We start from the raw sequence: 22,350 nt of genomic DNA, 5'->3' as shown, positions 1-22,350 counted from the left end.
AGACCCCTTTGGAAGGAAGAAAACGCGCGCTAAAAATCAGCCAGCTTAAAATCACGTAAATGAAACTCAGTGTTTCTGAAAATATGATAATATAAAAGTTCCAAGGTACATAATGTATTCTAACAGCTTAATATACCCCAAACTTTGTGGGCTTTATCCACAGAGGGACAAATACCTCCAAGTTCCCTAGCTCTAAAATAAATCAAAGACTTCATCTCTACCCCCAAGCAAATCTTCATTTATAGTGGAAATATTTTCTGTGTCACAGTTCTTGTTTATTAGTAATTTATTTGGTTAGCAATTCCTGCTGTGTTGGAGAGTATTATGGGGGAGGCTCAGTTCAGCTTTCCACCAGCCGGTCTAATCAGTGGGCAGAGCAGTGAAATCTGGTTTTCAATCATTTTAAACTGGCACTTGTTCTGTCACCTTAGACAACTTAAGTGCAGACTCCCGACCTGTAACATGGTTCCAGTCCTGCCTTCCTCACCAAGTGCTTTTAAAGATGATCTCAAATGAGGGAAGTGAAAATATGTGGTAAACTGTAAAGCCGTATACTCAGGTGAGTTGGTATTGCTGTATAAATAGAAGCAGCGTTTCCTCCAAATAGAAATCTCTGATGGAAATCATGGGAATGGTATTTCTTGGGTTTTATGTGATTTTCTAAAATGACAGAAAACAAGGTTGCAGACTACATATTGTGATATTTTCTGTAATATAAACTTGTTTTGCATTTACTTAATTTCAAATATTAATGTAAAATTACATTTATATTTATTGTTGGGCAAATCACTGCCTACTTACTATAGTACCTGTTTAAATATAAATGTACCTCATAATTAGAGTGTAAAATAATTTGTATTCTCCCACTATCCTCAAATTCTTAAATGTACTCTCAGTTGTTGAAACACTGAAGACATGTCTGAGTTCTAATTGAGACTTCTAGTTTCTGGTTGGATATGGAAAGAACTTGGAAGTCATCCCTTCCATCCTCACAACAAAACAGAAGCTGAAAAACTCAAAGTTAACAACTCTCCTTAGAGCTGTAAACAAAAGTCTGGAGACACATTTTTGAAAAAATTTTAGAGAGAGTTTATTGGGGTAACGATTTGCAAACCGTGAAATGTAGTCATCAGTACGAGCCGAGAATGCGTTCTGAAATGGAGGGGATTGGGCAGGGTTTATAAAGGCAGAAGTTACAAGGGGCTGATGATCATGGAAATGGGTTGCTAGGGGAAGCAAGATGATAAACTTACATCATTTGTTTTCTGATTGGTGGAGACAACTGGGCTTTCAATGGTTGGCTGGCTCAGTGATGGAGCAAGTGGGGTTGTGAGGTAAGAGCAATGGGTGATACAGGATTAAGCGTTTATGAAGTCCTAGTGTCAGCCCAGGCCTGTGAGACAGAAAGGCTGTCTTTGATCACACAATCGTAGTACAGGGAGTATTATTTATCAACGATGCAAGGAATACAATTTATCAAATATTACAATCAGCATGGGGTGGGGAGTGGGGTGGCAGCTCCTTGCTCTGCACACAGTTCCAGAGCCCAAAAGAACAAAGTTATGCTCTGCAAGCAGCTTCAGAGCTCAAGCTGCAAAAATCCAAATTTGAGGGCAAAAGTTATGATATTGAAGTTCTTATTAGTCCTCAGATCCATCAGAGAATTGAGGTCACAAGATAAACCACTACCCTAAAAGCTGGAGAGACAGGTGGACAGAGAATCACAGCTTATTGGAAGCAGAAACTGCACACTGGAGCCAGCATCAGTTAAGACTAGTTAAAGGGCAATTGACTAATTGCTAGAAACTGAACTAATTAAGCAATTACAAACTCCTGGAGGCTTAGCTTTAGGGGGATCCCCTTCTCACTTGCAGGAGCCCCCCCTCCACCCCCAGGATCTGTGAAGAGCTAAGAAAAATCCTCTCATTCTTCCCCATGGGGAGGGGCAAAGTAACCATTTTGAAACATACCCAGAGAATTCTATTCTTTAAAAAGGCCTGCCCTCAAAGGAAACTTTTACTAGAACCTAGAAAACATGGGGGAAGGGAAATGCCCAACTCCAGTTCCCACTAGCCTTCCTGTCTTGTCTTAGAGGTGAAAAGCAAACAAACAAACAAAGCTGAGAAGCATTTGTGAAGGTCATAGCCCAGAGGCACAGCCTCACTGAAAACACTGGGCCAAATCATAGAACTACAGAATTCTCCCCCCTCCCCTCATTTCTTACTACCTCACCAGTGCGATTCCTGATAATAATGTGGGGTTACAACTGAAAAGAATGGCAAGGCTCAGACTCTATTGAAGGGCTCTCTAGAAAGCCCAATGATGACAGGAGACAAAAACAAGGACACCAGAGAAAACTGAAGCCTCTGACACCACAGCTACAGCTAATAGTAACAGGCTGACATCTAGTGAGGTAAACAGAAAACCTTATGCTAAAGGCATATTTACCTCAGTTCCTTTTACCCCATACTTGATATCTGGCTTTCAACAAAAACTTAACAAGGCATGCTAAGGGTCAAGAAACAGATAAGACAGGGCAAGCCTCAAAGCCAGATGCAGAAATGGTAGAGTTTGGAACTATGTGACCAGGAATTTAAAATAAGTGATATATAAGGACTCTAATGGGAGAAGTGGACAGCATGCAAAACAGATGGGTAATATAAATATGCAGATAGAAACTTAGAATAAAAGGAAATTCTAGAAATCAGAAACACTGAAAGAGATGAATAATGCCTTTTTGATAGGCTCATCAGCAGACTGGACCAAACCAAGGAAAGAATCAGTGAGCCTGAAGATATAGGCTCAGTAGAAACTTACCAAATTGAAAAGCAAAGAGAGAAAGAAGACTGAAAAGGAAAGGAACAGAATATTCAAGAAACATGGGACAATTACAAAAGGTGTCACGTATGTCTAATAGGAATATCAGATGGAGAAGTGTTGACAAAAGAATGTCCAAACCTATAGAAGAATCTCATAAGACTCTATTTGAGTCAAATTTTGAGGAGATGCCCAGAAGCAGGATCTCAAAAGATTAAGAAAATGCTCTGGAGAGTGGTAGTTTTGCAGTTCTTTTTATGCATTCATAATCAAAGGGGAGAGCATAAGGAAGGTTACATGAAATCCATTGGTGGTAGATTAAGGAGGTGGGAGAAAACAAAGCAGGGAGATCTCTAGGATTGGATGAAAAGCAAATGGAGAGCTATATACTTCTTTTACATTGGTAGGTAGCGGATACTTGACATTTAACAGTAAATACAGATAGTATACAGGCAACAAGATAACAATGAGGAGTTTGCAACATGTGACAGTTACGCCTCTGAGGAGGCTGTAAAAGATGATTACTCTGGCTTTCAAAGGTGTATAATATCCTAGATGCACAAGAACAATGGACAGGGCTCACTTAAGACAAATATTGAACTTACTAAGGAAGCTACAGGCCTGGAGTGTGACTATCCACCATGACCTGCCCAGTTAGTAATTTACGGTCAGATCAGCCTGTGTGGTGACTTTTGGTTACTGAGTTTGTCAGGTTTGCTATAGCCCCTTTTACATTCACAGAACAAAGAGGAACAGAAGAAATATTTGAAATAATAATGGATGAGATTTTTCCAAAATTACTGGCAGACGCCAAACCACAGTTCCAGGAAGCTTATAAAAACCCCAATCAGGATAAATACCTTAAAATTTACACTGAGTCATATCATATTTAAACTCCAGAAAAGCAAAAACAAAAATAAAATCTTGAACTCAGAATAACAAAATGCTCTACCTATATAAGAACAAGGATAAGAATTACACTAGGCTTCTCTTCAGAAACCGTGCAAGCGAGAAGAGAGTGGAGTGAAATAGGTGTTGAAAGAAAAAGCCCACCAACGTAGAATTCTACAGCCAGCAAAATTATTCTTCAAAAGTGGAGGAAAAACACTTTCTCACACAAACAAAAATTGAAAGAATTCATTGTCAGTAGGCCCACCTGACAAGAAATACTAGAAGTTCTTCAGAAAGAAGAAAAATGATATAGGTCAGAAACTCAGACTTACATAAAGAAAGGAAGAGTGTTTAAGAATGAATACAAAAAGGTAAAAGAAATTCTAATTAAAAAAACTAGCAATTTCTAGCACGTGTCGTACTATAACAGTGTGTTTAGAATTACTGATTTGGTTGCTAGTTTCCTTCCATCATTGTAGCTATTTTCTATTGCTGCTAACGAAAAACAACAAAACACTGACAATGAGAAAAGTGACACAATTTTTGTGTGATTTGATTTTCATTTAAGATTAACCCTAAGTGGGGATCGAGGTGAGGGGACTGATTTTCTTCCAACTTCCCCACCCCCTACCATGTGTATTTGGGAAATAGTCACTAGAATAACAGACCAATTTTTATCTCTTTTATTGGAGTTAGACAAATTAAAGGAGTGTATTCCTCTCTGTTTGCTTGCCATTTGTTGAGCCATCATCTTTGTTATTAATACTAAGCACCTTGGCAAACAATTTCCTAAAGCAGAGACCAGCAAACTGGCTTCACCATGTGTTTTGTAAATAAAGTTTTATTGGAACACAGCTACACTCATTTATGCCCTGTATTGTTTATAAAGATTGTATTATTTGTTGTGCATTATATCAATTATACAGCTGCTTTTGTGCTGCATTGGCAAAGTTAGGTAGCTGCCACAGAGATCATTTGAGCAGGAAGACCTAGAACGTTTACTGTCTGACCCTTTGCAGAGCATATTTGCCCATTCTTGTTCTAAAGGAAAAAAGAAGATGCTAGTTTATGGAAATTGGCATCCACTCCCATCTTTTGTTCTTACATGACTGTGCAAAATAGATAGTGAGACCTCAATATGATGGTGGTCTTATGGTGAGACCTTTTAAATACTGACCTCAGTAACTATCTGAAGATAACAAACTGGTCTCTTTCTTATAGTTGAGCAGACCATTGGTGTGATATCCCACAACACTTGGATCTCCTCTCGGTAGAAAAGTGAACGACCTTTAGAATTTCTGCTTCTGTGGAGTTTGTGGTCCTGGTAGAGAACATTTATTTTTTCCTATTCTACCCAGTAGCTGCCTGGAAGGCAAGTAAGTTGATAAAGTATCTCTTCTTATGTCAGAGTGGGATGTGTGTAACTTTTCAGTTCAACACAAAGGTTTATCGTAAACTTACAATATGTCAGACATTGTACTGAATGCCAGGTACAAGATGAGTATGACACAGTCCCAAGATGAGTATGACAGTAGGATAGTTAAATGTTTACCTTAAAGAGAAGCTTATTTCCTCATCACAGCAGTGAAGTTGGGCTACATCTTGGATCCTAATCAGATATCTGTTTACTTCTGATAGAGTCTATGAAATCAAAAACAAAATCAGAAACGTACATAAATTTTTAGAAAATAAAAAGTCCCACTACTGCAGAATCATTTTGTATCCCAGAATATATGTATTGAGTAGAACTGAGTTCAATTATGAAAAAACAAATGTTTTTAACATTTATAAAATAGGCATTTTTTAGAAAGACCACAGAATTGACAAGGAAAATTACATTTTAGGGTGTTGTCTAATTTTTTAAACTACTGAAATTGTTTTATTTATAAACACTTTCCTAGTATGAAAAATAAAGTGGGGGTGGGATGAGTAAGAAGCGATCTATCAAGAAAAGGAAGTAAATGAATTGCTACAAATGAAGAAGTCAGGCCCTGTGCTGACGTAGCCATGGAGATGATCACTTGGTGTGAACAAGGCTCCAGAGGTTAAGTTCGGTGGACTCGGGGAGTTCTGAGATTTGGGGCTTTTTGTAATCCAGTCAACCCCACTTCTCTTTCCCTACCAAAATGTGGAGGTCTAAATTACTACTCCATCTTGCTTCCTTAATTTAACCCAATAAAAAGAACATCTCCAATCAACTGATACTTTAATTCAATATAATTCATATATCAAGCTCCTATTATATGCCAAACACTAGAAGACAAGTAAAGCTCAGCTCATGCCTGACAGAGGTCCCAGTCTTGTGAATAAAGGATTGCAATAAAATATGACAGACATGTTCGGGTGGCTGCAGAATACCCAGGAAGGGGCAGTTCACAGCTGAAGATGTTGGGGTAAAAACTACAAGGAAGATGTTGATTGAGCTGGATTTTTAAAGGGTGAATAGGAGTTTATCCTGCAGAGTAGGAAAGATAATTTTTGAGAAGGAAGAGAATGGGCAAAGCATAAATGTGTGAAGAGAGGCTAACATAACTGGAGAATTGTGAGTAGATGTGTGTGGTTTGATCAACAGGTGGTAGGCAAGGCAGTAAGAAGGTAGAATGGGACCAGATAATATTCTGTAGGTAACGGCCAACAGAGGACAGGTAAAGGTTTTTTCAGGTATCCTCAGTGTGCAAAATCCTACACCCGGGGCCATGCATGGGGAGATCCAAAACAACAGAAGACATGGCCCCTTTCCTCCATGCAGATCATGATCACAGTGGTACTGAGCAAGGAACTAAGACTACAGAAAGGTTCCAGGTTGGGGTCAAGCCCACTGTGCCTCTTCTCATCTAGCATCCTTGCAGATAAGAAGGATGTGAAATGTGAGAGCTTGGCAGCACCAGGCATGCAACAGATGTTAGCTGATTTGAAATCTGTATGTCTCCTTTTGCCAGTGATACAAGTTTTTATTCATGATCATGAGCTGTAGCAAGCACATCAGAATACGTACAGGGCACCCCCTGATGATTCTCTGTATGTCTGACAGCTGATCTTTCATACCGATGTTTTGCTTCATCTAGAAAACAAAGTGATTATAAGCAAAATAAAATTGTGAAATTGTTATACATAAACAATACATTTAAAATATTTTATGGCATTTGAAATAGGGCATGGTGTTTTCATAAACTATAACAACAATCTCAATTTCATGTACCCAATGTTTTAAAACAAAGAGGCACGTGAAAAGAGTGTATTCAAAAAGCATCTTTTGGGCATCACGTGTTAGCAGTTTACATTCAGCCTGGACATGCGTGCAGTATGCACATCTTTCAGAATGATAGTACTATCGTCCAAGATGCTGAGTTCTTTCAGAGAATAATTATGACCGCAGGAAATCTAATACATGAAGAAGTACTTTCAGAAGCAAAGGATTTTACTTTTTTTTCTTTTAGTTATCTACAAAAATTAATCCAAATACCCCATTCTTCAAACGTTCATATGAATAAAGGTTTTATTGTACTTGTATGGTTATCTGAAAACACTCTGTCTCATTTCATGTCGTTTAGCTTGGCATAGATGCTGTTCGTGCTCAAAGTCTCTGAACACAATGATCTCACATTAAAAGGATGAAAGACTTTGAAGAACACCACAAGAGGATCAGGTATTTCTGGATCTTTGAGTTAGAATCACAAAAGCATTGTAACATTTTTAAAGGACACAGACTCTTACCAGCAACCAACCTGATCTATATAACCTTTATATTTTTTGATTTGGTCAACTGCAGTGGTCAGGTCCTCACGGTCAACGTGTTCTGCAGGAGTATGAAGCCTCAGAGCGTAGAGAAGATTAACATATTCTTCAAATCTTCGGGATGGGTACAAGAGCAGCTCCTGCAGGCTGTGTGAGGTACAGAGAAGAGAACCCCAGTCTCTTTCTGAAGATCAAAGAGTGCCCTGTCCTTGGGGTGCCCCAGCCATGCGCTCCCTCAGAACTTACCTCAGCATTTTGGTAACAGGGGTCTTATCATGCCTCTTCAAGAAAGCGCGGAATGCTGGTATCATTTCTTTGCACTAAAGGTGAGCATTATTTTGTCAAAACTTCGCTGTAGGTAACAGTTGTAGAGTGTTCTGTTCCACCAGGCAAACATGCTCTACGAAGCACTCAAAGCAAGAGCGCAACATCTACAGCTAGTCAAAGTATAATTGTACTATTGGTGCTCACTAATATACAAACTGTCGTCTATTAGTTATACCCTAGACTTAACCCTATTCATTGAACGTAATCAGCATAGACAAATGAAAACGGACTTGACAACTGGGTAGGCTTGGATTAGAATTAGAATTCTACTCTAATTCTACCTAATTCTATGTGATTTCGTCAAGTTACTTCTCGGAGCCTCAGTTTTTTCATGGATATCATACCTAACTCTTGTGGTGAAGGAAAAAAAGAATCCTATCATAAAGTGCCTTTCACGAAGTAAATGTGATTTCCTTACAGTAAGAGACTTCATGGTATTCACCTATAATACTGCTGTTACTCATGTGTAACATTATAAAGGTGTTCCACTGTATTGAACATCTGTTTTAAAGTGTATTCATTCATCACCATTAGAGTACCCAGGAAGTTACCTCATTTTCTCAGTAGGTACATGCCTAAAAGATGCCAGTAATGCTAATTTCTAGAAATGAAATATTCACTGATCTCAAAAATATTAATAGCTAACAATTACTGAGTACTTACATGCACATTCTATGCTAGTGAAAGAGATATCATTATTATCCATAACAGTAAAAATTTTGGCACCAATTGGTTTCTGATAGTATGTGATACTTTGCTCCAATTCTTGTCCTCACGGTTAGTTCTATGAAATTGCCTTATTGTGCAATTGTTACATAAGCGAATTGTCTGGTGGTGGTAAACTCTCTGGGTGGGGTGAGAAGAGTTCTGCAAAGGGAGACGTCATGAATCACCCAGAGGCCTGCCATCCCCCAGGCTTTTGGAGCTCACAGTCTTGCTTCTACCTAATCATTAAACATTGTCCTGTACCCGAGCCACAGGGTACCTGTGACAGATGGAAGTCTGGCAGTTTGCATGAGGATTACTTTAGCCCAACAACCAGTTCCTGGACCTGCTGTGTCAAGCACTACGCTAGCCCCTAGTCACACAAAATTCAATAAGTCAGGGTCCTTGTTCTCAAAGAGTCCACAGTAAACCAGAGGAGGAGATCTGGCAACGAAGAGTACGGAAGAAGACTTTCCTTTTAATTCTAGTCCTTTGGATTATACACAAAACTTCCTTTCAAGCTCAGGTCTAATAAATATCTGGTGGTAACTGAATCATTTACCTTCTCAATAGTTTTCAGAACAACAGGGTAATTGTTGAAGAAATTAGTATATATGTTCAACTGGCTTCCAAACTTTATGAATATTTCTCCCACACAGTGAGCTGGGCCCCAATCTTGCAGTCTGTTTCTCAGGTTATCTAGAAACTGCCTGTAATAGGAGAAAAGCATGACCATGAGATATTGGCCAGTGACAACCTATAAGCTTAAAAAATAGATTACTGGTCATTAATACGGCCAGGTTCAGCCTCGTCAGTTATGGCAGGGCTTTTGTCAAATACTTTTGATAACAGTGGTATAGATTTGACAGGAAAGGAGGAGCTGGCAAGAGAGGAAGTGGGTTCACCTTACTTACATCCTTGAGTCAGAACCCCAGGCTGGCCTCCACAGGCTGCCCCTAAAGTTCCAGTTCCACCTGGCCGGGCAGGCAGGCAGGGGGAGGTTGCTTACAGTCCTCAGAGCAGAGTGCTCAGCTCACTTCAAATGCCATAACCTTCCCTCGGCCCATTTCCCCAGATCTAAGGTTATCACTCATTCAGCCATCCTAGGCCTTGAAAATTGGCCTTGAAATTAGGCCTCGAACTAGGCCTAGTTCAACCTCTTCATTGTGTGGGCGTGGGGCCCGGGGAGGGTAAGGAACTTGTTCCACGTTATATAGACAGTTACCGGCAGAGAAGCACAAGCTCAGTTCATCTTACTTTACCACTGGTGCAAATGAACACTTTCCTGTGTGTATTATTACACACTCGAAATAGTGTACTGTTATTAAGCTGACCCCCAGCCTTGGGTTCTCTAAGCAGAGTATCCTAGTGACTTAACCCTATTAAATCCTTCGGTTCCTTTCCCATGACAAACACTGTTGTCTTTTGCTTGCACAGTGTATTGAATACAGAATCCTCAGATGCTGAGCTCCAGTCCTTGCACCGTGGCTTTGAATTGAGGCAGGGATAAGGCCCTCAGAATCACCACCACTGGTCACAGCCCAGTGGCAAGGACCCTCTCTCTTCTGTGACATGATCAGGGTCCCCAAGAGGGGCAGAGAATGACTGAGCCTCCTGCAGATTTTGAAACTGTTAAGTGTGGGTTCCTCCCACCGCATAATGAGTATTTCAAAAAATCCCTATTCAGGGATTACCTGTTGAGACTTAAAATCTGCAGGATATCAGAGAAAATGATCTGGGTATTTGCAGCGCTCAGAATTGCTCTGTTTGATGACAGTGCTGCTTTCAGTGGCGCTGCATAAACATCTCTCACGACTTCCAGCATCTGCACATATTTTCTCTCACTCTGTAAGAGTTCCCTGACAACTCTAGTTCGCTTTGTGGCCGAGTCCATCTGGAGCTTTCTTTCCTGTAGAAAAGCATTAAGAATCATAGGAAATCATGAAAGTCATGACAACCTCAAAAACCCTGAAAGTCGAAGGAGACAGAGATGGATGTACTGAGCAGTCAGGCAGTCACTCTGAGACACCCCCTTTCCGGTTTGTGACATGCAAGGTTGAAGGGAACCTTGACAGGGCACTATGGAGGGCCCCGCTGACCATCGCTTGTATCACCAAATAGCCCCTCGTGTCAGGCCAGCGTGATGCAGCAGTAGAGATGGGATTTAATCTTGGGTCGTAACCAGGGCGGACTGAGATTTACTTTTATCCATCTGCCTATCCAAGTACGTGTTCAGTGTTGTGTGCTAGTCGCTGGCTGTACAATGATGAAAGGACAGAGTCAGTTCTGCCTCCCTGGAGGTGACGGTGTGGTGAGGAAGCCTTTGGGTTGCCCACTCTTGTTTGTTTTCCTGTTTCTTTTTCCCGGTGGTGTTTTATTGATTATCCTGCAAACAGAAGAACTGAAGTGAGCTAGTCCTCTCATTATGAACTAACTGGCTTCCCACAGGTGTATTATGAAATACAGAAATTCATGCTCTTCTTTCAGTATTTAGGAAAAAGCACCTAACTTGGGAACTATGAATCCTGGGTAGCTACGTTTTCTATATTTCAAAGGCCTGTTTTATTTTTTAATGCAGAGAGAAAACTCATACACTGGTGGATAGAAATTCCACACCCTATTATTATGTGTGCTATGTTTATATTTGAAGAAATTAATTTTCTCTACAGGGAGTAGGTGATTTTTTTCATCTGTACTTTACAAAGTTATAAAATGAGCATCTTTACAATAGAACACAATTATAATATTTAAATTTCTAAAATGTAATGGCCTAGTATTGAGCCTAGAACTATTACTCTTAGAACACAATTTGTTTTTCCCTCCAGTCCTGAGTATACCCCATACTGCCCCAGAGAAAATATGAGAATAGTAAAGTGTAATGTCATGTGATCTTCACCCAAAGTAAGTCAACCAGAAGTCCATGAACTGAAATTAAAATGTGAAAGTAATTTAAGAGAAGAAATAGAAAACTCACTCTGTCCGAAACACTATAAATGCACTGTTCTCAAGTTTTATCTCTCAAACACATGGTCTGTATATGCCTCTTTAGATATATCTAACAAGTTATAAAAAATACATGTGTATCCCACTTGGCAGTTGGCTTGCAGCTCATATTATATATTTTTATTTTTATGTACATACTTTTTAAAATGTCAGAGTTATCCAACAAGTATAATCATTTTGACTTAAGGTCTCAGTGGTCCGACCTGTCATTGTCTCAAAACTGTTGTCAAGTCTTATTACCCACAATCAGATGAGGTACTGTCATATTCAGTGCACTATGTAAATATTCTCCTTGGTTACTCCTGGGGATGGGTGAGTGACACCTGCCAGCAGGGACCATGGGCTGCACTGCCTGCAGTAGATGGATTCACCAGGGTGTTGGCAGGGAAACAGCTTCGGGGCTGAGGTCAGGACCACAGGAGGGAAGTTTCTTTCTGACAGTTGTCTGACTTTGGAGAAGTCATTTATGTTTTCTAACTTTACTTCCTCATCTACAAAATGTGGTTACTAACACCTACCAGACAGGATTCTGAGAATGAACTATGATAACAAACGTGGACAGGAGTTGAAGAAATGCAAAACAGCGCACGTGTACTGTGTATTAGGGCCAGGGGTGGGGGGCGGCCCACGCCTCTGCTGCACTGCAGCCTCCTCCATGCACTACTACCCTTCGGAACAGAAAGATGGAGCCCTAAATGTTATATTGCTTACACTCAACATTTGAAGTCAGACCCTAAGTTGGCGGGTCAGTTAGGAACTGTGAACATTTTTATGTGCATGAGCCATTTCTTCAAATCCCATCCCAGCTTCATATTAGAAAATCATGGAGTCACAGACATGGCTCTTGCTCCCAAGATGTTACACCTCCACCCTCTTGGCTCAACTTCTTTTCAGACCAGGACATATTCAAAGGAAAAATCTAATGACGGGATTCCCCCCAATTACATTTGGGAGTTTCTTTTTCCCCCTTGAAAGGGAAACTTTCAAGAAAAAAGAAGCCCTAACCAAAATGAAGGCCAAAGTGGGGGTTTTTTGGTGGTTGGTTGGTTGTTTTTGGTCGGGAGAAAAACAAAAGGAAAATTCTTACTACATAATATTTGGCTTACCAGCTGAACCAGCATCTCAAAATTTGGATCATTTTTGCTGAGACTTGATTTTTTGTCCTGAGGATTGTCTTCCAGAACGTTTCTTTCCTGAGGATTGAATGCAGACTTGATTATTTGGATGCAGGACCTGGTCTGTGCCCCTGGGAGCCTTTCGCTGGCTCTGCCTTCGGCCCTAACACAGCGTTCCCTGGACATCACGATGAAGCACTCAACAGAGCTGATGCCTCTCTTACGTTATATTTTATGTTTTTTTAAAAAAAACCTTTCACTTCCTTTGAATTGCATGAGACGAGAAACTCAGTTCAGGGTGGCTCCCTTTTCCCCTGGGAACCAGGGGAGTGATTCTGCTCTGCAGCTACCTCTACCGCTGGAAGAATCCCACACCACCCTGGGTCACAGCCGCTGCCTCAGCTCTGCTGTCCCGTGTCAGAGGGCAAACAGGTTATCTTACTTTTAAGATGCCAGGGAAAAGAGCTCACGGCACTTTGTAAAAGTCACCCAGTGAAAATGTATCAGAAACCATTCCCATGCCCTTTCTAGACCTATGTGTTTCCACATGTAAATATGGCTTATTCTTTCTTTATTGTATTGTGTTAATTGTTCTTGTGGCTTCCTTATAAATTAGCACTTAGAAAAAAACCCACCTCTGCAGTTCAGTCTAGCAATGGAACCCTGGTCCCATGTTTGTGTTGAGAGCTACTGAGGATTAATGGTCAATAATTGCTGCCCTTCCTAGTCATAGATAAAACTCTCCATAGTAAATAACCCCTTGATATCCATGGGTGAGACTGCAGGAGAAACATCTATTTGTAACCAAGACTCTGTTTGGCTCACTCAGGCAAAAACAAAATTTTATTTTGATCTACAGCCATTCTTTTTGGCCGCCTGCAGGCTTTGTATAAGTCCCTGGACTGCGGCCAGCAGCTTCTCCCTGGTCAGGAGGCCCCACCTGAGCACAGGTGCTCTGTGTCTGCTCCAGAGTCTTCCTGTCATTTCTTGTGTCTTCCCCACTTGTGGCTGTCCCTTATCAGCCCTCCAGGTATTAATATTTATATTTAGGTGGGGGGGGGCGGCAGGGAAATATACTTCAAGTTTTGACAAAATAATTCAAAATCTCTATGCATGGGACACTGTCTTGTTTCGAAATAAATAATTGTGCTGATTATTTATATAGAGAAACAATAACTTCTCAACCAGTCGGTGGTGACACCAATAGTCGTGTAGATAGATGTGGTTGCAGACACAAAATGAAATGAAACTGTCTTGGCCACGACTAAGAGACCCCAAACAGTCCAGAATCATACCGTGGCTCTCACGGATAAGGGAGGCACCCTTATCTGGAGTATCACCCTGTTGTGAAGGCTCACATGAGTGCTTATGCATGAAAACTCAGGCATCGGCAGGGGCCCCCAGACCTCCTGGTTATTGCAGAAGTGTTTGCTCACACTAGGACAGCAGCTATTCTTACTGTGTTTCCCCGAAAATAAGACCTACCCAGACCGTCAGCTCTAATGCGTCTTTTGGAGCAAAAATTAATATAAGACCTAGTCTTATATAAGACCCTGTATTATATTATATTATATTATTATATTACCCAGTATTATATTATATTATACCAACTCTTATTTTAATATAAGATTGTTTAATCTTATTTAAGATTGTTTAATATTAAAACAAGACTGGGTCTTATATTAATTTTCCTCCAAAAGATGCATTAGAGCTGAAGGTCTCGCTAGGTCTTATTTTCGGGGAAACGTGGTATTACAGCAGCAGTTATTCTTATTACATATAAAGTTTTCTGTATGGGTAAGAAATTGATTTGCAACAGTAATTTTGTTTGAACCTAAAACCAGCAAGTTCTCACATTATACATTAGACATTGAATTATTAGGATTTTTAGAGGCTATTTTCAGATTAAGATGCCATTCCTTATTTTGTCGTTAGGGATGAATTCAGAGGAAGTAACAGCTGCACATTTATAAGAAAACAATTATTGGGAGTGGTGGGCCTTTGCCTTGGTTCTCTCCACGACGTGGAAGGGAGACCTGGGATCACATGGTAGGAATTTTTTTCCACATTGGAGCAGAGGCAGGCACTGCATTTGCCAAAGACATCCTAGTTTTTGCTGGTGTTCCTCCTAGAAAACACTTGGCTGCCTAGATTAGGGGCCAGAAATAGTTGTGATAATGAGAGGTGTAGCTCAGGAACAACTAAGATTCTGGCTGTGCCCCATTGCCAGGGTTGTATGGTATCAGTGTAAACACTCCAGGCACATAAAACCCAGGGGTCACTATTGATCGGGCGGCCGGGTGATAATAGGTAGGTATATGACAGATAAAAGATAGATACATCTCTATATATGTATATACGTGTGTGTGTGTGTATCTAGTCCTGGATTTAGCAGACAAGCCCTTACATAAGCCCCTATGGAAAGCTCTTTAAAACAATTATCTCAGCAGAAGCCTTACTTTCCACTCCTAAAGCTATGAGGTTTGCATGCCCTTCTGGACACATATCTAGTTTTAAACCCTAATGTGTGGAGTAGTAACTCAGTTTCTCTATTTTATCCTAGTTCAACTGTGGTTTTTTCTCCTGGGTGTCCCCAACTTTGTTTTATGGGCTTTGTTCATGAGTTCTTAATTGTTAAATAGAAAATAATACATTTTTTTTTCTAATTTGATTTTAAAAAAATATCAATTTCAGAAAATGAAAAAATATCAAAGGGATTTCTAGGCATTAAGGAGGTTCACATTTCTGTAGTTTCATTACAAGCAGTTGATACAACACTAGCAGGCCCGAATCCCAGCACCGAGGCAACTTTTAGCTCAAACTTTCTGCATTATTTCATTAAAGTGATTACATGTTTGTGTCACCAGTAGGTTGAAAAGGCTTGATTCTGTGGGGATTTTATTTGGCAGAGGGAAGAGTGAAAGTGTCTGAGAGGAAAGGATCCACGTGACCATTCTTTTAGGTGTCAGAGAATCCAGAAATGGTTCTCCCCAGTAGTAAGTTCTATCAATGTAAAATGAACACTTCCAAGGGGGAAGCACTATAGTTTTGTCCTTATTGCTTTTTTCAGGTTTTCTTGGTCCAAAGAGGGGCATTTCTGGGGTCTGCATGTCTGGGATTGGGGGTGACAGCTTCACCTTTGGAATAAAGGTAGATGGAAGAACTCCAATAAGGTTTCCAGGGAATCAGGAATGACCCAGATGTTGTAAGGACTTTGGGAGAATTTGGAACCTGTGTAATGTGTTTACATTTGATTATTCCCTTTAGTGAACTAAGGGAAAACCAGTGGTATTGGAGCCCTGAGCGCTATTTTTCAAAGGCTTTCACAGGCTGAAGAATGGGTGGAGATGATATCTACCCTTTGGGGAAAATAATCAATCCCCAAGGATCTCAGAGACTTGGAGTGGCTTGCCACTAGCGGTCTTCCGTGCCTGCTCTTCTCTAAAGACGTGTTGACAGCCTTCCAGAATATCAGGTTAATAGGGCAACAAGGGAGTTGCCTGCCTTTGCTTCTCAAAGGACAAAAGGCCTTTGAGAAGCAAAAAGGGAATCAGGATTAAATACCTGCCTTGGGGTTCCCATCTGCTCCTGTGCCCTCTGCTGACAGGCACCATCACGTTGCATCATCTGTTTATCGTTTTATCCACCTTGAAGGCAGGGACTATGCCTCGTTTGCTGTCTATTCCCAGGGTGTAGCCCTGTGCCTAGCACACAGTTAATTCTTGCAAATATTTAGGGAACTGAATGGAGAAGATGGGGGGCTGGCCCCCACCTGAGAAGTGGTCAGTGATGATTAATTTTGTATGTCAACTTGACTGGAGCGAACGAACATTTGGTCAAATATCATTCTGGCTGTGTCTGTGAGGGTGTTTTTGGATGGGATTATCATTTAAATAGGTAGACTGAGTAAAGCAGATTGCCCTCCCGAATGTGGGTGGGCCTCATTCAATCAGTTGAAGGCCCTGAAAACAAAAAGGCTGGACCTCACTTGAGTAAGAGAGAATCCCTCCTGCCTTGTGACCTTCAAACTAGGACACTGGCTTATTCTTGACTTTGGGCTTGACCCGAAACATCAGCTCTTCCTGGGTCTTGAGCCTGCCAGGCTTCAGGCTACAACTGCACTGTTGGCGCTCCTGGGTCTGCCTCCCCCAGCAGATCTCAGCCTCCATTACTGTGTGAGCCAATTCCTTATCGTAAAATTATACACACACACACACACACACACACACATTCTCTTGGTTCTGTTTCTCCGGAGAACCCTGACTAATACATGATCCATGAGCATTTCCTGAAAAGACAGATTTAGGGGTTGGGCAGCAAGCAAGCAGGGCTCTGACTTCTAAAGGGCATAGATGTCCCTGGAAATGTGTTTATCCTCCTCTCAGGGAGGATGCTTGTGGTTGGGAAGAATAAACCATTTCAAGGGGATGAGTGTTAACCTAAGGGGCAGGTCGAATAACAGCAGGGATGCGGGTCTGTATAACTGCAGGCCTTTCGTTTGGCTGAGCAAGGTGGGCAGCTTGGCAGACGGGATGCTGCCACCACCAGTCCTCCATGTCTGCCCTGTCCAGCACTTCACGATCCTCTCAGGAAATGTCGACAAAGACTTCCAGAACATCGGGTTAGTAGGGCAACAAGTGATATGCCTGCTGAAGGAACTCACAAGTCTATTCCTATTACTGTCCTCCAAGGCGAATTCGTGTTGAGGATGGCATCCCAAGCCTGTCATCATCAGAGACACACAGGTACTTTCTCTATGGGCATAAAATGGTTCTAAAAGGACAGTTTCATAGAAATCAGCTCTCTGAATGACAAGGCAATTTTCATTGTTTCCTGAATCCTGGCGTTTCACGTAATCAAGAATGTATGGATTCTGAATACTGTCAAAAATAATTATTTTTTACCTGAAGAATTAGCTTCAAACCCACTTTTTTTCTCTTATGAATTTGAATCTCAACTAAGAAAAGAAGAAGCATTCTTAGTTCCACCAAAAAAAAAAAAAAGTGTCCTGGGCTATAAATCCTATAATCCAGGACATTATGTGTACATATATACATTTATATATCTTTATGTCTTTAGGTTATCTCAGGATTCAACTGAGAAAGACGCAAAACGCAAATGTCCACCTTTTCCTCTGTGACCCAAAGAGCGTTAGTCCAGTCAACATGGTGTGGCTTTTGCGTTTATGCCTCTAAGTGACTTAAATGTTACTCATGATACTACAAAACACCTTTTCTTAAAAAATAATAATCCAAGAAAATGAAGTTCTTCAGAGAAATGACCAGTTGAAAGCTTTTCAGGTAGAATTACCTTTGTTATGTATGAATTTCTTAAGCCCAGTGTCTAACTCCACAGTGAAGCAATGGCATAAAAATGCAACAATAACTTTACCTTCATGAATAAACTGAATGTTGTCTTTGGGTCACGTTTTGCCAGAATAACATTTCCTTCAAAGTCCATGCTCTTTTCACTACATTTCGTCAGCAGAAAATATGACAAAAATTCCAGAGGTCTGTCCTGAAAAATCCACACCCATGTAAAATTTCCATGTAAAACATTCATCTGAAATATAGGTCAACAAAAGTGCACTAGAAAAGACGACATGTTTTTTTGGTAGAGTTTTCAGCTTTTTACCTAATTCATTTCTAAATCCAAAAAACGAAGTGATGATTATTCAATTCGAGTTAACTGGGACTTAGTTGTGAATCACATATTCCATTGACCACGTGTACAGGTTCTCAACCGATCATCACGATTCAGTGAGGTGCTTGGCACCTTGGTCTTATGGGTGGGTTTCAAGACCTTCAGAACCTAAGGAGCCCTCGCTGGCCTCTTGGCCAGATGAGGAAGGGGCAGGAAGGATCGCGTCTTTCAGCAGAAAAAAGGCCTGAGAGAGAAGCTACAGGAGTTAAGTTACTGGGAAAAACACTCTGAAACTCCCAGATTTGGGTCCGTCTCAGGCTATGGTTTTGAGCACCGTAGAAATGATACCATACAAGGTTATTTTTAAATACTTAGGTGGCAGTAAGTACACTGAATCTACACCAAACACGTTTAGAAAATCTGTGGTGTTTCGGGAGACAGGGCAGGGCGGGCCAAGGCCTGAGGCTCATCCCTGTGAACAGCCCCGATCATTTTATCAGCAGAGCTCGCCAGGTTCTTCAGCACTGGGCGGCCCCAGGGTTGGCTAGACTGCTCAGAGCCGAGGCTTCAGAGAAGGCAGATCACAGCTAAGTGCAGCGTCTCAGACTCCACAGCGGACAGCTAACCCTGGAGATGCCTGGTGCTTACCCAGGAAGTTGAAAACAAAGCAGACCCATGGTAGATAAGAACAACATATGCAAAGACAATGTTAAATTCACCCACAAGTAGAATTACTACAGTGGAAGAGAAATATTTGAGAATCTCTCCTTGGAAAACCAAAGACCTTAAATAGCATTGGGTATGCTAATATCCCTCTTCCTATCCGATTTCCCTCTTCCCAAGACCAAGAGCTGCATATTTCATTTTCCTATAGCTTTGCTATGGTGTTGGGGGTAAGAATGTGTTCTTACACTGCCTCTCCTCGCTGCTTTCTGATACATAGAATGACTTTTCTGGAAGAGTATCCAAGATTTGTTTTTAATGAAAATGCTTCATGCTTCCCTCATGCTTGTCCCCAACCAAATTACTGATTTGCTTATTTCTGTTCTTTTGTATTTTCTTTCCCTTCCTCTCTCCTTTAGCCTTCTTTGCCCTTCATCTATGTAGGTCTGCTTTCACACTTTGTCTGTTTTTCTGTCATACTGTTGTTTTAATTGTTGAATAATGTTTATGTGAAATACAAAGCCACTAATGTGCATTTTAAAGATGTCACTACTTACTGAAATTAATCACAGGACAGAAAATTGTGCACAATGTAGGCAACTTTGAAATAACTTAGAAGATTTTCCTACTAGTCTATTTTGTGTACCTAATAGACCTTGGGCCCAGAAACTCTCAGTGGCTCTTTTTACAAACTGATGTAATTTTTCTGAGGAATTTGCCCCTGAAGGGATAAACTGGCTTTAAAAAAACACACCAAAAAACCCACAAAAAACAGAAAGCAACAACAACAACAAAAAAACTCAATAAATGCAAACTAAAAATTTATTTAAGTGTTGGGGTTTTATAGGGTGCTTTCTCCAAAAAACTACTTACAGAATTTTCTTTTGAAAGCACCATCAATCCCTCTGCCAGAACTTGTGCAATTTCTTGGTTGTTCAGAATGTTAGTCATACTCATGGTGTCAAACATAAACTGTCCTGTAAATATAAGGCCATATGTCTTGTAATTGATTTATGTAAGAGACGTGATCAAGGGAAAAACAGCTCAGCCCTCACAGTTGCTTTTTAGTGGATAAAAATGCAAAGAATAAAAATAAAAATTCTATTATGCCATGAGGATTATCTACCATGACAGAATATAGAATGAGCAAAAGCAACGAAACGTGCAGCATGCAAAAAGCACCCACTCTGGCAAAACTGGCATTGAATAAAATCTATAAATACGACAATAAGAAGAGAACATGTGAAAACAAACTTTGTAAGTTTAAATTTTAGATTCTCAATCCCACCAAAGTTTCCTTCACACTCCCTTTTATCCTTGTGCTCAAATGCATAAATAATTGAAGCCCACACACACACAAAAATAACATACAATCATACCTACACAGACATCTTTTACATTTAAAAAAATATTTTGGACAACATGCACTTATAGGACAATAATTTTCTTCCATTCGACTTCTCATTGCTTACATATATCATCAAAAAATACTCCTGTCCTTAAAAAGCTAATCTTTCCACTTTCCTCTCTAGTTCTTAATATCTAAGACTGAGGAAAAATAATTTCTCCCTGTTATAGTGTCATAGCTATTTTTAAATATTGGTTGAACATCTACTAAATGTAGTAGAGTTAAAACCAAAAGGACAAACCCCTGTTTTGGAGGCCATTATGTAAAGAGATATAGGATATACATGGACATAAAATACCTGCATGTGTGCTTGTGTGTTGTGGCTCTTGTGTAGTCAGTAACGGTGTAAATACACGTTTAATAAGGAGCAGGGCAGGGGAAAGGAAGAAAGGAAGTAAGGCATTTTATAGGGTGTTTTATTGAGTCAGATGGGAAGAGTTAGGGAACATTGGAACAGGCAGTTAAGGTGGATGGAAAACTCATTTAACCAGATGGTAAAAAAAAAAAAAATGTATTTTAGAGAAAGGACTGATTTAGGTGAAGATCTAGTTGACACAGGAAATTGTTTCCCAAAGCCTCCATTGTGATAATGTAACCATGGGTACAGAGTGTAAATAAGAAAATAGATTCAACAAAGTCCAGTGGGCTCAGCAGAGGACCACAGAGTCTATCACCAAATTGTATATTTTCGGTAGATGAATTTTGAAGATGAATATATTTATGCACCTTTGAATTTATTTAATATTTGTTAAATAATATTTAATATTTTTTCTTAGTGGATATTCATATTTGAAAGGAGGTATGGAAAGCAAAGGGAGACGCTTACGAGTTGACTGTTACTTGGTGCATTCGTACACTTGTATTCACTCTGGGTATGAAACAAACTTCATCAATCATCTGCAACAGAAGTATCTACAGTGCTTACCTATTATCCTGCCACTGATGGTTTTCTGCAGCCCCTCGAAGAGAGGACTTAACTGTTTCCTCACTGATTTCAAGGTGTCTTCCAGGAAGTCCGTGAGGCTGGACCACGTCTGCAGCTTTGATTCGCTGAAGTAGATGGAAGGGGGAGCCCTTTCCTGCTGTTGTCCCAGCCAATCACTAAGAACTGACATTATTTTCTCCTTTTATTTTTGCAGACATAAGCTCAGATGAAAGCATTCTTGTTTACAGTACCAAAAAAAAAACCCGTAGTTGTATTTATATCAGGCTTATTATCATTTCTCATTAGGAGACTAAGATAAACACCCATAGTCTGCTTTCAAAGGTAAAATTAGACACTCAAAAAGGACACAGTGAATAATTTCAAATGCCTATCTACTCTTTGCTAGATCAGGTTGACACATTATATTTGAAATAAAAAATTAAACAGCTGCTGAATTTATGCACGGGGAAGCAGAGTAGACATCTAAGTAAGAATATACTGTTTTATGTTTATATCCTCAAAATGAAAATACGAGAAAACCCCACTCTGCCTTGTTTCCCCATCATGCCATCCAAAGTCATTCCTGTCATAGCCAACTGCGTATCTTCTTACATTAGGTCAAGCTGCTATCTCTTTCTACAAATATCTCTACATGACTCTAGTGGGTGCTTAAGCAAGTTTCTCTCCTTGAAAATCAATTACTGAGAGATACAGTGCCATTTAAATTTTATTCTCTGTCCTGAATCCATAGACTTATTTGATTCTCCTCCCCCCCGCCCCACATACGTTTATTGCTAAACATGGGAAAATCTTTATGACTGTTCTATGAGGAGAATAATAAGAAGAAAGGAGGATGAACAGGAGGAAGAGGCGACAGAAGAGGAGAAAAAAAGAGAAAACCTGTTCCATAGACAACAGAGCCTGCCCTGCTATGCTCTGCCAGGCCGCTTCCACTCTCCACAGGGCCAAACATACTATCATTTGGTGATGTTGCTATGTAAACTAAAATTAACAAGGGACTTCTGTTACAATCTATATTAAGTCAATGTGCTTTTCGTTATATGATTTTCCTTACAAGTTTCCCAATCATTCTAGCTTTCCCCAGGCTTGAAAGGCCC

General features: G+C 40.3%; 1 protein-coding gene across 1 annotated transcript in view; it reads right to left on the bottom strand.

Moving 5' to 3' along the window:
- The window catches only part of ECT2L (epithelial cell transforming 2 like), a 72,997-nt gene that overhangs the window by 6,003 nt on the left and 44,644 nt on the right, over positions 1-22,350 (bottom strand). Inside the window, 10 exon segments of the mRNA XM_033094355.1 lie at positions 5,261-5,349; positions 6,704-6,769; positions 7,434-7,590; positions 7,690-7,763; positions 9,038-9,185; positions 10,170-10,384; positions 12,585-12,671; positions 17,985-18,110; positions 19,773-19,876; positions 21,233-21,415. Coding sequence (XP_032950246.1) covers positions 5,261-5,349; positions 6,704-6,769; positions 7,434-7,590; positions 7,690-7,763; positions 9,038-9,185; positions 10,170-10,384; positions 12,585-12,671; positions 17,985-18,110; positions 19,773-19,876; positions 21,233-21,415 — 1,249 coding nt within the window.

Source organism: Rhinolophus ferrumequinum, chromosome 3 (genome assembly GCF_004115265.2).
Source record: "Rhinolophus ferrumequinum isolate MPI-CBG mRhiFer1 chromosome 3, mRhiFer1_v1.p, whole genome shotgun sequence".
NCBI lineage: Eukaryota > Metazoa > Chordata > Mammalia > Chiroptera > Rhinolophidae > Rhinolophus > Rhinolophus ferrumequinum.
Note: the sequence above shows the minus strand (reverse complement) of the source record. Positions and strands in the feature narration are given on the sequence as shown.